We start from the raw sequence: 16,865 nt of genomic DNA, 5'->3' as shown, positions 1-16,865 counted from the left end.
TAGGTCTGCTATTCTCTTAATAATTATTGTTATTTAGCTTAGCGGTATGTTTTTTCATTCATGTTGCCGCAGAGTCTTAAACACAGGTCATTCCTTATATATTCAAAATGGCGCCTAATAAGAATAAAATATAATTTTCAAGCAGTGATGAATCGCTTCAATTTTGTAAAAATTTACCAAAATAGTAATATATAATTTTGTTTTGGTACATATTCAAATTTAGTATTGCATAAGTTAGGTAATAGACGAAATTTCATTTATATTTATAACTGATCAGAATATGATTGACGGGAATAGTTCGTGCTTATAATGCCTGAAGTTCTCAAAAAAATATGACCGAGTTATTACAACTTATACCTAAATACCTGGATGTTTATTTTTTAATTTATATATAATTAACATTACTTTATGCTGCAATTTTTTTAAATTTGTTATGTGTAATACAATAATCAGGTTAGTAAAGGTTTAAATATGTTTTTTTATTTAAAAAAATAACTTTTAACGCGACACGTTTTCTTAGACCAAAAACGTAAATGATACTAATTATCTTTGTTTAAAAAAAATCTTATTGCTATTATTAAAAATCTTATTATTATAATATAAGGGCTATATTGAAAAACGATTTATCCCATACTTATCAACCATTAATTGTTTTTATTAACTTATGTTTAATATTATTGTAGTTTAATTAATATCGATACCACAGATAGCTATATAAATATTAATTAATACAAATCATAAAAAGTCAATGTCATATCGTCTAAAGTAAAATCGGCATTAAATAATCCGATCATTGATAGTTAGATATCGTAATGTTATATAAATATGTATCATTAACTTAAAATTGCAATTTATAAACAGGAACTGGATATATCATTTAATGTACAAAGTTTAAATACAAAAATATGAAAGCTAATTTTGGTTTACCTCTTGAGGTAGTGATTATATTAATGGCGCCAAAATTGTAATTCAAAATGGCGTCATGACGTTTGTGTTTTTAAAATGCTAAGCATGTTTTTTTTTTAAATAAATACAAAAATTATTTTACCGTACAACATTATTGTTTTAAATTTATAATCAATTTTTATTGGAGTCTTACATATCAGCGCAGCTTAATGCAAAAGTAACATCGGCATTGTAAGAGCTACCATTAACAAAAAAAAAAAAAAAATACAAACCTAAAGATTTGTTTCTTGGGGCGTGATTATCATTTTAAAAACAGTTACGTTATATATGTATGCATATAAATATGTTATTTCATTTAAATAGAAAATAACTAGTGTATTAAAGCCACAAGAGTAGACAAAGGCAAATTAACAACCGACATTGAATTGGCGCGATATCATTGGTCGAGATTTTGAGTTATCTGTGATATTCATTATGGATTTGCGAAAAAATTGCGTTTTATTCGAGAAATTAGTTAAGCTGAGCTGTTAGCGACTATCACGGGATATGGAAATATAAAGCTAGTTTATATTTACTCCTACGATTGGAATATACTAAATATACATTTCAACTAATTGTAAAAGGTGTATTAAATACAATATTAACACGTACATAGTGTTATTTTGATTTTAAATAAGAATATTTAATTTAAATCTCAGTTTATTTGAAATTTTAAGTCAACTAACTTCTAAATAAGTTATTATTGTAACAATTTAACATACGATAAGATTATCATAGTCCTGTCACCGTGGCATCACGGAAGGGTAGATAGGCAAACATGGTATAACTAAGAATTTAATGTTTTTGAATGTACATATTTTCAAATATAAAGACTTATAACCTTTTACTGTTGCGATTTCTGTTTCTCTTTTTTAATTTCGAATAGGAAGGCTAATGTAATTTTGGTGGTAATTCTCCACCGCGTCATTGGCGTTTTAAGAAATATTAACCGTTATTTATATTGTCAATGTGCCACCAACATTAGGAACCAAGATGTAATATCCATTGTGTATGTACGTTATTTCATAAACCTAGTTATATAATTATTTAATATTAACTAGAAATTGGATGTATGTGTGTACATACATAAGAAGCCATTAGTTCCATATTATATTTTCATATATATGTATATATATATATAAGCCTTTATATATTGCAATATTATTTATACATAAGCATAGACGTTTTGCATGTATGTAATATACGTAATAAAAACTCTGACACTGATTAATTAACTGACTGAATAAAAATGAGTTATGAGTGAAAATTTGCTCGATCACATACGATGGTTTATTAAAAATTTGTCCCCTAGTGTTAAATATATGAAAGTTTATATGGATGGTCCACATTTTTTTATACAGTGTTGCCAACTTGGGGGTTTTCCCCCTAAATGTCAGATGAAATCAAATAGGATATTTTCAGGTCAGACATTTTTTAGGAGGAACATTTTTTTAAAGAAATTCTCTCCGGGGATTAACTCTTCAGCTTCATTTAATTGAGTATATTTCAAGTTTACTAATGCTACTTGCAGTACTTGATTTGCTTTTTTTTAACATCATATTATAAATGTATTTTGTATTTGTTTCAATTCATCAACACAAAATAAGTAACAAAACAATTTCGTTAATATATAAAAATGGCTGTTTGTGTATCTGTTTGTGATTAATAGAGTTCGGACCGTTTGAATCACCATCATAGTTGAAATTTAGATGTATGTCTCATGGATGTTTTTATACTATCCACTTCGTTGTAACGCCGCTAGATGGCGCTGTACCACATTAACAGCCACCTTCCGGGTTTTGCTAGTAAAGTACAAAAGTGTCTGTTGGTCGAAGATATCTCTTCTTAAGAACAAAACTTATTCCAACATGATTCAAAACAGTTACAGTATATAAATGTCCCACAGCTGGGCTAAAACCTCTCCTTCTCAGGAGAAGGTTTGAGCTTATTCCACAACCTGCTTCGATGCATGGATGATTTTCTTTCACCGAACACTTATAAATTAAATATGTGAAAGTCAGTGGAGCTAGCGATCTCGGATACCAACACTGAGTCTGTATACTTTGTTGGCTCAACAATTCAACTGTAATTAGAAGTTATCGTTGGGTTCGTTGAGCGGTACCTGGTCCCCAGCCCCGCCGTGAACAGCAGCCGGCGGCCCCGCACGAGGTACTCCGGACAGCGGGCGAACCTGAACAGCACGGAGGCCCCCTCGCCCGCCCTCAGCACGTTGTTCTTTTTTTTTTTTTTTTTTTTATAGAAAAGGAAGGCGGACGAGCATATGGGCCACCTGATGGTAAGTGGTCACCAACGCTCTTAGACATTGGCATTGTAAGAAATGTCAACCATCGCTTACATATCCAATGCGCCACCAACCTTGGGAACTAAGATTTTATGTCCCTTGTGCCTGTAATTACACTGGCTCACTCACCCTTCAAACCGGAACACAACAATATCAAGTATTGCTGTTTTGCGGTAGAATATCTGATGAGTGGGTGGTACCTACCCAGACGAGCTTGCACAAAGCCCTACCACCAGTGTATTATCTATGTTCGGAGACATTATACCCTAAAGCGAAAAATATGCCCGTGGTCAGCAATGAGATGAGCAACCCGATGGTAAGTGGTCACCACCGCCCATAGACATTGACACCGCAATAAATATTAACCATCGCTTACATCACCAATGCGTCACCAACCTTGGGAACTAAGATGTTATGTCCCTCGTGCCTGCAGTTACACTGTTTTACTCACCAACAACAATGCTATTGCTGTTTGGCGGCAGAATATATTATAAGTGTGTGTGGTAACTGGTGGTAAGGGCATTGTGCAAACCCGCCTGGGTAGGTACCACCCACTCATCAGATATTCTACCGCTAAACAGGAATATAACATAAAAAATAAATATCATTATCATACTTAAGTATTTTACGCAACACCATCAACTATACCAAAATTAAACTATTTAATTCCACTCCGCAAAGTGAGTTTGATGTATGTATTCGTTACCTCGATAATGGCCGTCTGACGCACGTTCCCGACATGCACAGAGCACTGGAACCCTGGGTAGATGGCCGTGGAGTGTCTCAGGACATGCACGGATGCCTGTTACATTCAATCAAATTTAATTCATGACCGCATTACATATTATATTGCACAGTCTGTGCTAATATTGCTAGCATATAAAAAAAACAGCCAAGATGGTTCAGGCACCACTGAATTTTCATGTACTTAATTTGTGATTATAATTCATCTCGTACTTTACGATGAAGGAAAACATCGTGAGGAAACCTGCATGTGTCTAATTTCACTGAAATTCTGCCACATGTGTATTCTACCAAACCGCACTGGAGCAGCTTATTCCACCACGCTGCTCCAGACACATGCAGGTTTCCTCACGATGTTTTCCTTTACCGAAAAGCACGAGATGAATTATAACAGAAATTAAGCACATGAAAATTCAGAGGTGCTTGCCCGGTTTTGAACCCACGTTCATCGGTTAAGATACACGCGTTCTTACCACTGGGCCATCTCGACCTTATAATCGTTATATAAATCGTTTGTATAATATAATTTTAAATATAAAGCTACAACCGGTAAACCAGTACTCTGTAAGAACATTCTCTCACTCACCGCAGAAAACGGTAATAATTGTAACATTTCACCACACGCATCATCATCATGTCAACATTTCACCGGAGAATTATGAATCTAAAATTCTAGAATAGCACTGGCCGCGTATATATATTCTGTCTTAAATACATGTAAGTTTTTATTTAGTAATAAGGTTTGAATTAGCGACCCACCTGTCGTCCTCTGCAAGTCCCGGGCAGACAGCCTCCGAAGGTGGGCCGCTCGTGTCCCGCGGCGTAGCCCCCCGGCCGCGCTAGCAGCACTATGCCCTGCCGCAGTCCCGGCGGGAAGCGACCCAGGCCCAGCGACGCCGACTGTACCGCGCGCACGCTGCCGCACGGGACGCGGTTGCGGTATATCGTGAGCACGGATATCTCCGCGAACTCGCCGGACTCCAGAGGTCCTGCGGGGGGCGGGGTGGTGTTAAATATACGTCGCTCTATTCATCTCACAACTAACAGAACGCAACGCACCTATGATAAGTTCGTCGCCCTCGTAGAGTCGCCCTCGCGCGAGCAGTCCCCCCACGACGGGCCTCGTCGAGTCCCCTACGTGGAAAATTTCGTCTATTTGAAACTCGCACGCCTCCTGTAAAGTGACATAAATTATAACATTTATAATTTAATAAAAAGGATACTAGTCAACTGCGCAACATATGGTTCACTCACGTCCTCGGGGCGCTGCAGGTCGCGGCGCGGCGCCAGTGCCAGCAGGCACGCGTGCAGCGCGTTGAGGCCGGCGCCGCGCACGCAGCTCACCGGGAACACGGCCACCCTGCCGGCCGACACTACTGTGATTTGCGTTCAAATATATATATATATATATATATCTGATCCGAAACTAAGCAGAGCTTGTACTATGGCAACCAGACAACTGATATACTATTGTATAGACAATTACACACAGACTCAGGAAAAACAGACATGTTAATGCACACAATTGTCTGTCCTGAGTGGGAACCGAACCCACAACCTTTTGCGTAAAAGGCAAGTATCTAGCAAGGGTGATTGGCGTAGATATAGACAATACTATTACCATTACCAATAGTATGGAACTCGTTTTAAGGTCATACATAAGAGTTCACCCAGAAACACTTCGGGTTTAAATAAAGGCTTGTGAAGCTACTCACTCCTCATCCTTTTTGATTTCCTCATCTACATTGTCTATGGTGTCCAGTATCGACTTTTGAACTTTATAGTATAAGTTTATAGTATAAGTTGATAATATGACTACAGTGCCATCTATAATATTATCTCGAGCTGAATTAAAAAACTTACAGCCACTGGGTCGCTGTGACCCTGGCCCCTCGGGCCAAAAATTAAAGACACGACAGATTAGGGGGCAACCCCGCGGCCCGTACCCAGACTGGCCTAGGCCAGTTAGGAGGAACCAACTCTCTCTCTTAAAAAACTTTCATTAATAAGACGTATTGCTCGATAAGGGTTTATAAATATGATAAAAAATTGTGTATAAACTCTTACATAGTTTAATTGTAGCAAAAGAGTTTAGTTTTTTGCCGATTATTTTTAGTAGGATCTACAGTTTGAGCCGGTGTTAGGTTTATATATTATTACCTGAATAAATTATTTTGATTTTGAGCTGTTTGTGAAAATGTATTAATAAGATAAGATATTTATTCAATAAAATGAAAATTAACTTTTGGTTTGATATATCAGGACTCCAAAAAAATCCTTACCTAATAATAATTTGAAAAAACGTTATCAGGGCTATAGAAAAAGACTTAGGATACCTAAAATCTGAGCCCCCCCCCACACTTATGGGAACTAGTAATATATAAACATACTTACAACGAGCATGGCGTAGTGCGGGGAGTAACCCGTGAGCCCGTGGAGCGTGGTACGTTGGTACTTGCTGTGGCCCGCCAGGTCCAGGAAAGACACCAGCTTGGCGCTCCTCTCTCCGATGCGCTCCGCTGTCATCAGCTCGGAACAACCGTAGTTGACGACATTACCCTGATTATATGAATGTAATATATTATATGACTTTCATTTTAGGTATAAGTAATACCGGGTAGTGTTGCATGTCGATAGTCCATTATCGATAAAATCGATAGTTTTGGACTATCGATTATCAATGATTTTTCGATAGTATTGACGTTTTGCCTTAAATGTCTTGTGGATGATGTAATGAAAGGCAATTGAGTATGGATATATGTATGTAATATATTTTACAATATTTAATTGTTACGACGATATTACAGTGCGATGTTAGAATGGCGACTGGCGACAGAACATATAATAATGTATTAATTGACAATGGAGCATATCGAATATCGACTTGTTTCTAGGTGCCATTATGGACAGTGATTTTTGCTTACATTAATAAAAGTTAATGGAACGTCAATCAAACACAGGAGCAAGATGGTGACTGATTTATTGCGAATATAAAAATACCTACATACAGTTATAATATAAAACCGTCCATTTTCCCCCTTTTTAAATTACTTAAACACTTAAAGTATAGCTATAACAGTAAAGTTTATATTCTTATTAATTAACAAACAGTATTTAAACAATATTTAACGGTATAAAAACTACATCTAGGTTCTAGGTACATATATACGTATGTATGTATATACAATTATACATGTATTATAATATATATATACTTAAACTAACTAAACAAACAAACACCTCTTAAAATTACGTTTAACAATGTTTTTTTATTCTGCGGTTATAAGCGCGCAAATCTCTAGCAGTAGCATTCGGAGGGGGAGGCGTCGGGGGACGCGGTCCAGGTGACAATGAACGTGTCTCCGGGCCACTGTCCTCGGCTTCCCCTGCCGCGTCCTCAAACCTCTCCTCCTCAGCCTCACTATCAGCCGACCCCGACCCGTTAACATTTTCGATCTAATTTTTCCCTTTGTTAATTACCGAGCCGTGCTGATTAGTCCGCGATAAAGAAAACCGATCTTTTTTATTTAGGTTAATCACTTGATCGTGATGTCTACGCCACGTTACTCCATCTCCCACGTCTACTTTATACGACACTGGACCCGATTGACCTGTTACAGTTCCCCCTGTCCACTTAGTTCCGTTCTTAGTATAATCGCGTACCATAACGTCATCACCTACTTTAATTTGACGTGTTGACCCCATTTTATTAGCAACCTGCCTATCTTGCACCGACTAAACGACCTTTGACACGTTCGGGCGTAACGCGTCCAGACGTCCTCGTAAGCGACGTCCTAACAACGCGACGGCCGGAGAAACTCCCGTAGTAGCATTTTCACAGTTTCGATACTGAAAAAGAAATTTCAATAGGGACAAAGACACATCCTCTTTTAAGTATACTGCACGTTTTGTGACTTTTTTTACGGTTTTTACGGCATTCTTAGCCGCGCCGTTACCTTGAGGTCTGTATGGTGCCGTTGATATATGCTTTATACAGTTTAAAATGCAATAATTATTAAAATCTAAAGAACTGAAAGGGGGACCGTTATCCGTAACTAGTTGCGATGGAAGCCCGAATCTCGCAAAAATAGTTCTTAAAACGGAAATGGTCGAATCTGCGTCCGTTCGTAACATACATACAACTTCCAGCCACTTGGAGTGCGCGTCGATTAATATTAAATATTTTTTTCCTGCACATTCAGCGAAGTCCGCATGTAAGCGTTGCCACGGATGAAGAGGAAATTCCCACGGATGCAAAGTAGCCCGCGGGGGTGCGTCTCGAACCATGCGACACGCTTCGCAATTCCGACACAAATTTTCTATATCCCTATCAATATTAGGCCAATAGATATAACTTCTTGATACATTTTTCATTTTATTTATACCAAGATGACCTTCGTGTATTTCTTTCAAGATCTTTTTACGTAATTGTGGCGGTACTATGATTCTATTTATAAATTAAACAACCTAATTCTAAAACAATTTCGTTTTTCCTACTAAAATAAGCTTTTTCTTCCTCGCATTTCGTATAAGACGGCCATCCAAACAACACATAACCAACGATCTTACTTAATAATGGATCTTTCTTTGTTTCGCGACTAATATCTTTAAAATTAATGGGTAAGTTATCGTCTATTATATTGATATAACTTAACGGCGCAGGCGATGATGATCGGTGTTCGCACGGCAGGGGTAAGCGGGATAACGCATCGGCCGGACTGTTCTCGCACGAACGCACAAATTCTACCGAAAATTCGTAAGCCGATAACCGCGCCGCCCAGCGCTGCAAGCGACTTGCAGCCGTTTGAGGGATACCGCATTTTGGACTAAAAATGTAACTTAACGGTTGATGATCCCTCTGATAAAAGGACTTGTTGATATGAGTGTTTCAAGTCAATTTTTGAAAACTCCTCACCCCCACTCAATGCTGCAAACAATTCCTCTATACGAGGCAAAGGGTAATAATCACGTTTTAATTTCGGGTTTATCGTAATTTTATAGTCCCCGCAAATACGTATTTCGCCGCATTCCTTCACCACGGGGACGATCGGAGTTCCGTACTCCGAGTGGTCCACGCGGTAGGTATAACCCTCGCGCTCGAGGCGCTCGAGCTCGTTCTCGACGCGGCCGCGCAGCGCGATGGGAACGGGGCGTGCCCTTACATAAACCGGTTCCTTATCCGTGAGATGCAATTGAATTGTTTTCTTACACGTACCTAACTTATCTGTAAACACTTCAGGAAATTCGTTTATTAAACAGTCTATAAAATTATCTTCTACAATTTCTTTTAACGTTATTTTTTTAATATTCAAAGCGCGCATCCAATCACGGCCCACTAAAGGGCGCGACCCATTTTCTATGACGTATAAAGCTAGATTTTCCGCCTTAATTTCGTTAAGAGTAACATTTACATTAATATAACCAAGGGACTTAATTTGAGTCCCGGAATAACAACGTAGAATGAGATTATCTGTATTAATTTTTTTATTAGGGAATAATTTATTAAAAAGTTGATCACTAATGGCAGAGATACGACTCCCCGTGTCTATTTCACATTCTAATACATGACCGTCGATTATCACTTTGATAAAATAGGGTCCATTACCTTTAGCCGCCAATTCGATATTGAAGAAGTCCTCATCCTCGGAGGCACTCGCGTCTAAAACATAATTATTATAGCTATTGCGCCCAAATGCACGATTCCGCACTTCCTCACACATAACTTTTAAATGCCCTTTTTTTTTACATTTATCGCAACTATATTGCGCATAACGACACTTATTAGCACTATGAGACTTCCCACATCTCCAACAGCGCACCTCGTCCGCATCCCTCCGGCCGCGGGCGCGCGCGCCGCCGCCGGCCACAGCCGAGGGCCGCCGCGCCGGGCCGCGCCGGTCGCTCGCCTGATGCAGGGCTTCTGCGCCCTCGCCGCCTGCACACGAGGCCGTAGTCGGGACCGACGTCGCCCCGCTCACCTCCGCGTGCTTCTCTGCAGCCTCCAGCGCCAGAGCCAACTCCACCGCCTCCTTAAATTTGATATTTCTCTCCGCGAATATTCTAGACCGCATCACTTCATTGACCAATCCAGACACAAATTGATCTCGTAGGTTTTCTTCCAGCGTACTCCCAAAATTACATGTTGTTGCCAGGTGTTTAAGGTTGTGAAGATAATCCATGAGAGGCTCGCCGGGGCGTTGTCTACGTAACCGAAACACGTGGCGTTCGGCTATTTCTGAGCGTTGTGGTTCTAGGTGATCGGATAATAGTTTTACCAATTGATCGAAGTTTTTCGTTTCGGGAAGTGCCGGCGAACATAGATCGCACATTAATGCATAGGTAGCCTCTCCTACAACCGTTATTAATAACGGTACATGCAGTTCCTCTTTAATCTCATTTAGCACAATGTATTGTTTTACTCTTCTAATATACGCCGGCCACTGCTTAGAATTCACATCGAATGGTTCTAATTTTCCAATAGGCATTATTGAAACACTAATTTGTAACTTTTTAAATAAACGCGTGGTATGTAACCGACTCGTCGCCAGTGGAACGTCAATCAAACACAGGAGCAAGATGGTGACTGATTTATTGCGAATATAAAAATACCTACATACAGTTATAATATAAAACCGTCCAATGATGAGTGAGAGAATGTTCTTACAGAGTAGCCATACTGGTTGTAGCTTTATATTTAAAATTATATTATACAAACGATTTAAAAAGGCTTTTTTGAATAACGTTTCTACCGCCATGGCAATACTTAATATTGTGTGCTAGTTTGAAAGATGAGTTAGACAGTGTAACTATAGGCACAAGAGACTTAATATATTCGTTCCCAAGGTTGATGGCGCATTTCGATGTTAGGGGTGGTTAATAGACTGTGACAAAGTTTATGGGTAGTGACGACCACTTACCATAAGGTGGTCATTTGCCAGCGTACCTATACGAAATTAAAAAAGTGATATATTTTTTTTTCAAAATTCATTGTTACAGATATCAGAACTAGTCCACTCGTCGCAATCTTCGGAGAAGAATCGAAAGAACGCGAGGAGACAGAACAAGAATATCCTCCAGGACATCGCCAACGTGAAGAACAGCCTCACGAAGACATCGGGCACGAAGTGCACGAACGTGTACGTGTCGGACGACGGGAGCAAGTACAGCGACGCGCACGTGTCGAGCGACGTGCGAAATTAGCGAAGTGCGTGTGTGACGACCTGGTGTTCCTCGAAGACCCAAACGACCCTAGACGCTGTATATACTTTCAGGTGAGCAGAAAACTCTACTCGTTTTTAAAAGATTAGCAAACCTTAGATATGCGATTCCATGCGATTCGCTACCAGCTCTGCTGTATTGTACACTACAAACACTTCTCGATCAATATATCTCTTTATATAACACGACACTGTTACACTTGACTACTTGTATACACTTTAGTTTTACTTACAAAGTTCCGATAACAACTTCACAGATAACCAAAACGGTAAATTTTTCGCGAATCCATAGTCAATACCACAGAATATTAAGATTTCGACCAAATTTCAAGGTCAAAGTTGCTTATATACTCTACTTGCTATTGGAATCGACTATAGACTTGTATATGTTTGCACAGCACATTGTGTGTGTGTGTTTTTTTATCCGTAACAGCACGTGAATGTCCTACTGCTGGGCTAAAGGCCTCCTCTCCCTTTTTTGAGGAGAAGGTTTGGAGTTTATTCCACCACGCTGCTCCAGTGCGGTTTGGTAAATACACATGTGGCAGAATTTCAGTGAAATTAGACACATGCAGGTTTCCTCACGATGTTTTCCTTCATCGTAAAGTACGAGATGAATTATAATCACAAATTAAGTACATGAAAATTCAGTGGTGCCTGAACCATCTTGGCTGTTTTTTTTTATATGCTAGCAATGTTAGCACAGACTGTGCAATATAATATGTAATGCGGTCATGAATTAAATTTGATTGAATGTAACAGGCATCCGTGCATGTCCTGAGACACTCCACGGCCATCTACCCAGGGTTCCAGTGCTCTGTGCATGTCGGGAACGTGCGTCAGACGGCCATTATACGAGGAGGTAACGAATACATACATCAAACTCACTTTGCGGAATGGAATTAAATAGTTTAATTTTGGTATAATTTGTGGTGTTGCGTAAAATACTTAAGTATGATAATGATATTTATTTTTTTATGTTATATTCCTGTTTAGCGGTAGAATATCTGATGAGTGGGTGGTACCTACCCAGGCGGGTTTGCACAATGTCCTTACCACCAGTTACCACACACACTTATAATATATTCTGCCGCCAAACAGCAATAGCATTGTTGTTGGTGAGTAAAACAGTGTAACTACAGGCACGAGGGACACAAAAAACGACAAACGATGATGGTATTTTTATGTTACATAAAAACAGTGTTGCCAACCTCTTAGAAGCGTCCTCCTGACGGATGAATTGAAACAAATACAAAATACATTTATAATATGATGTTAAAAAAAAGCAAATCAAGTACTGCAAGTAGCATTAGTAAACTTGAAATATACTCAATTAAATGAAGCTGAAGAGTTAATCCCCGGAGAGAGTTTCTTTAAAAAAATGTTCCTCCTAAAAAATGTCTGACCTGAAAATATCCTATTTGATTTCATCTGACATAGCCCTATTTAGGGGAAAAACCCCCAAGTTGGCAACACTGTATAAAAAAAATGTGGACCATCCATATAAACTTTCATATATTTAACACTAGCGGACAAATTTTTAATAAACCATCATATGTGATCGAGCAAATTTTCACTCATAACTCATTTTTATTCAGTCAGTTAATTAATCAGTGTCAGAGTTTTTAGTACGTATATAACATACATGCAAAATCTATGCTTATGTATAAATAATGTTGCAATATATAAATGTGAAATGTTAAATGAAAATATAATATGGAACTAATGGCTTCTTATGTATGTACACACATACATCCAATTTCTAGTTAATATTAAATAATTATATGACTAGATTTATGGAATAACGTACATACACAATGGATATTACATCTTGGTTCCCAATGTTGGTGGCACATTGACAATATAAATGATGGTTAATATTTCTTAAAACGCCAATGACGCGGTGGAGAATTACCACCAAAATTTCATTTGAAATTAAAAAAGAGAAACAGAAATCGCAACAGTAAAAGGTTATGTCTTTATATTTGAAAATATGTACATTCAAAAACATTAAATTCTTAGTTATACCATGTTTGCCTATCTACCCTTCCGTGACGCCACGGTGACACGACTATGATAATCTTATCGTATGTTAAATTGTTATAATAATAACTTATTTAGAAGTTAGTTGACTTAAAATTTCAAATAAACTGAGATTTAAATTAAATATTCTTATTTAAAATCAAAATAGCACTGTGGGACCTACATTACCTACCACACGCAGCGTCCATACAAAACATCAAGCATATGACCGTCGCGAGCCGAAGGCGCGCGGTTACTAAAACGTAGGAGCACATACGCCGAGTTTTGTATGGACACAGATAGGCGCGTATTTATATGGTGCCCCCCGCGGCGACGGTGCGCCCCTCACCTCTCGTACAATTCGTAAGAAATAATTATTGTTCTTACATACTCACTCGCTATTGGTAGAAAAGCCAATGTTTTGATTTGTACATAATTTTCTTAAAGAATTTTATTCTTGTTATAGCCCTTCCGATTGGTAAACCGGTAATTAAATTGTAACTCACATTATAATCCAATTTCATTGGTTATAATGTGAAACTTTTTATTGGAGACGAATTTCTGTAAATATTGTTTATTGGTTATTAATAATTGTCATTTTTGTATATATATCTGTGTAAATTTCAAATAAAATCATTCCACCTGAAGCATCAACAAGTTTATTACGATACTCAAGAAACCTCCGAAATAGTTAAGGAAGCAAGAGCCCCTACAGTGGTGACCTACCGACGTTGAGGAAATGGATCAAGATACTGCTGCTCAAGACGGAAGAGGTAGACCTGGCAGCCATCTCCGTACAGCCACGGATACTACCATTCTGGAGGGACCTTCCACGAGCCTGGTTCATACAATTTGAAGCTGTCGTCGACCCCTTGAAGACGTCCGATGATCAGAAGTTCCGTTACGTCCTGCAACAGCTGCAAGCCACGGACCTGCAACACGTCACCGACATTCTATACGACACGCCGGCTACTGATTAATACATCACATTGAAGAACCGACTACTCGCCGTATATGAAAAATCAGACGTAAAGAACTTCCAGAAGCTCGTCAGCGGTCTACAGCTGGGTGACCAGAAACCCTCTCAACTACTTCGCAAGATGCGAGAACTAAGCGCCGGTATGATTACGAACGAAGGGCTCCGTATCGAGTGGCTTAACCATTTACCTACTCAGATACGCGTTGTTCTATCCGTAAATACCGAGTCATCACTCGACACACTCGCCGCCATGGCCGACAAGATGGCGGAATACTCCGAGCCCGCGATGATCGCCGCTGTATCGCCGTATCAACACAAATAGCAATGTTATCGAAGCAGCTAGAAAAATTGTCGCTAGAAATCAACGAAATACGCGGCCGCTCCACACATCGTCAATACCGTCGCTATCGCTCCCAGTCAAGGCCACGATCCAATTCAAACTCAACAAGAAACAAATCATCTGTGAAGCCCGGCGATGCCACGTGGGAATGTAAATACCATTACCGATTCGGCGATAAAGCGAAGCGTTGCGAATCGCCGTGTTGCCGAAGAAACAAAGCTTTAAACTAGCTCCGACATCGACTACGGCGGACCTCGATGTCCCTACTGCCAGCAACCGCCTATGTATCTACGATCGCAACACTCGAGAACGTTTCCTCGTGGATACCGGCGCCGATATATCCGTATTATCAGCATCAAATTATAGAAGCAATACAAAAATCGAAAACGCCTGCAGATTATTTGCCGCAAACAACACACCTATCAAGACGTATGGCGAAAAAACGTTAAGATTGGATTTTGGTTTACGACGAAACTTTCTATGGACATTCATCATCGCTGACGTCAAAACATCGATCTTGGGAGCTGACTTTCTACGACACTTCAAACTATTAGTAGACCTGCATAAGAAGAAACTAATAGATAAAGTCACCGAACTTTCCGTCGATGCTATTGAAATTTCTACAGGCGCTGAAACAGAAACAGAAAAGGTACACGTAATCGGCACAAACCAAGCCTATTACCACGTACTGAAGCAATATCCAGATGTACTTCGACCCATGTCACTCAAACAACCTTCGAAGCATAACGTCGTCCACCATATCGAGACAACTGGCCCGCCACTCTACGTCCGTCCGCGTCCGCTTCCACCGGATAAGTATAAAGCTGCAAAGACTCAGTTCGAGAATATGCTGGAAATAGGCATCTGCAAACCGTCAAACAGTCCCTGGGCGAGCCCGCTACACGTTGTGAAGAAGAAGGACGGCGGCTTACGAGTTTGCGGTGACTACAGACGTCTAAATGCGATCACACTACCCGACCGCTATCCGATACCTCGCATACAAGACTTCACATATCAACTTCATAACAAGACAATATTCTCGAAGATCGACTTAAAAATGGCTTACTACTGGATACCAATTGCTGAGGAAGACGCACAGAAAACCGCGATTATAACTCCATTCGGTTTGTTTGAATTCAACTGCATGACCTTTGAACTACGTAACGCGAGCCAGACATTCCAGCGATTTATGCACGAAGTACTCCGAGGCGTCGAAAACTGCTTCTGTTTCGTCGATGACATCTTATTATATTCCGAAAACGAAGAAAAACACATTGAATTATTACATCAAGTATTACAGCGATTAGAAAAATTTGGCGTCACACTGAAAATAGAAAAATGCGAATTCGGAAAAAGCAAAATTAATTTTCTCGGTTACGAAGTCTCAGTGGACGGAATCAAACCGACTGAAGATCGCATCGAAGCCATTTCAAAATATCCGAAACCGAAAACCATCGTCGAGTTACGTCGCTTCCTAGGCATGTTGAATTTCTATCGAGACTGCCTACCACATCAAGCCGAACTTCAACACGAACTCAACAAATATTTGCACAACCGTAAGAAAAACGACAAAACCCCGATCGAGTGGACACCGGAAGCCGACGTAGCCTTTGAAAATTGCCGTCAAAGCATTTTAAAAGCTACAACTTTGACTCATCCGCTACCCAGTACACAACTCAGCATCATGACTGACGCTTCAGATCACAGTCTCGGCGCCATACTACAACAGAAAGTAAACAACGAATGGAAACCGCTCGCATACTTCTCAAAAGCAATGAGTGCTACACAACGCCGCTACAGTGTATACGATCGCGAATTACTAGCGATCTATACAGCTGTAAAACACTTCCGACGACTCATCGAGGGATGCGAAGTGACTGTGTACACCGATCACAAGCCACTTGCCTACGCACTACATCGCCAAGCAAATAGTACCGACACTCCGAGAAGAGAACGACAACTACATTTCATTAGTCAATTCTGCTTAAATATCAAACACATACAAGGGGAAGAAAACACAGTCGCCGACGCTCTCTCACGCATAGAAGACATTCAATGCCCGACGATCATCGATTTCAATCAATTAGCCATCGATCAACATAACGACGAAGAACTAAAATCATTACGAAGACAACCTAACTTGAAATTTGCCGACGTCGCGATGCCTGGGATACAGCAGCCAATAACATGCGAGCTGTCTACCGCGACGCCGCGACCGTACCTACCGAGCATTTAACTACGCAGCATTCAAAGCGCAACACGATCTATGCCACCCGAGCGTGCGGACATCAAGAAAACAAATAAGTTCGAAATACT

At 39.6% G+C, this 16,865-nt stretch overlaps 1 protein-coding gene across 1 annotated transcript; it reads right to left on the bottom strand.

Moving 5' to 3' along the window:
* Positions 1 to 7,726: 7,726 nt before the first annotated feature.
* Positions 7,727 to 10,320, bottom strand: LOC126779793 (uncharacterized). The gene is made up of 6 exons (XM_050503929.1): positions 9,795 to 10,320; positions 9,597 to 9,650; positions 8,907 to 9,215; positions 8,642 to 8,774; positions 8,132 to 8,318; positions 7,727 to 7,978 (listed from the first exon to the last, which is right to left on the bottom strand). The coding sequence occupies exons 1-6, from the start codon at positions 10,318 to 10,320 to the stop codon at positions 7,727 to 7,729; spliced, it is 1,461 nt and encodes a 486-aa protein (XP_050359886.1).
* Positions 10,321 to 16,865: the final 6,545 nt, after the last annotated feature.

Source organism: Nymphalis io, chromosome 29 (genome assembly GCF_905147045.1).
Source record: "Nymphalis io chromosome 29, ilAglIoxx1.1, whole genome shotgun sequence".
NCBI lineage: Eukaryota > Metazoa > Arthropoda > Insecta > Lepidoptera > Nymphalidae > Nymphalis > Nymphalis io.
This window is presented reverse-complemented; position numbering and strand designations above follow the sequence as displayed.

Bases quoted from the DNA above. Each gene is read 5' to 3' on its own strand.
- LOC126779793 (XM_050503929.1), bottom strand. From the start codon at position 10,320: ATGTGCGATCTATGTTCGCCGGCACTTCCCGAAACGAAAAACTTCGAT. The intron at 9,651-9,794 runs GTGGGAAGTCTC...ATTATGTTTTAG, and splicing joins CGAGGTGCGCTGTTGGAGAT to ACGCGAGTGCCTCCGAGGAT. The intron at 8,319-8,641 runs GTTATATCAATA...TAATATTGATAG, and splicing joins ATCATCGCCTGCGCCGTTAA to GGATATAGAAAATTTGTGTC.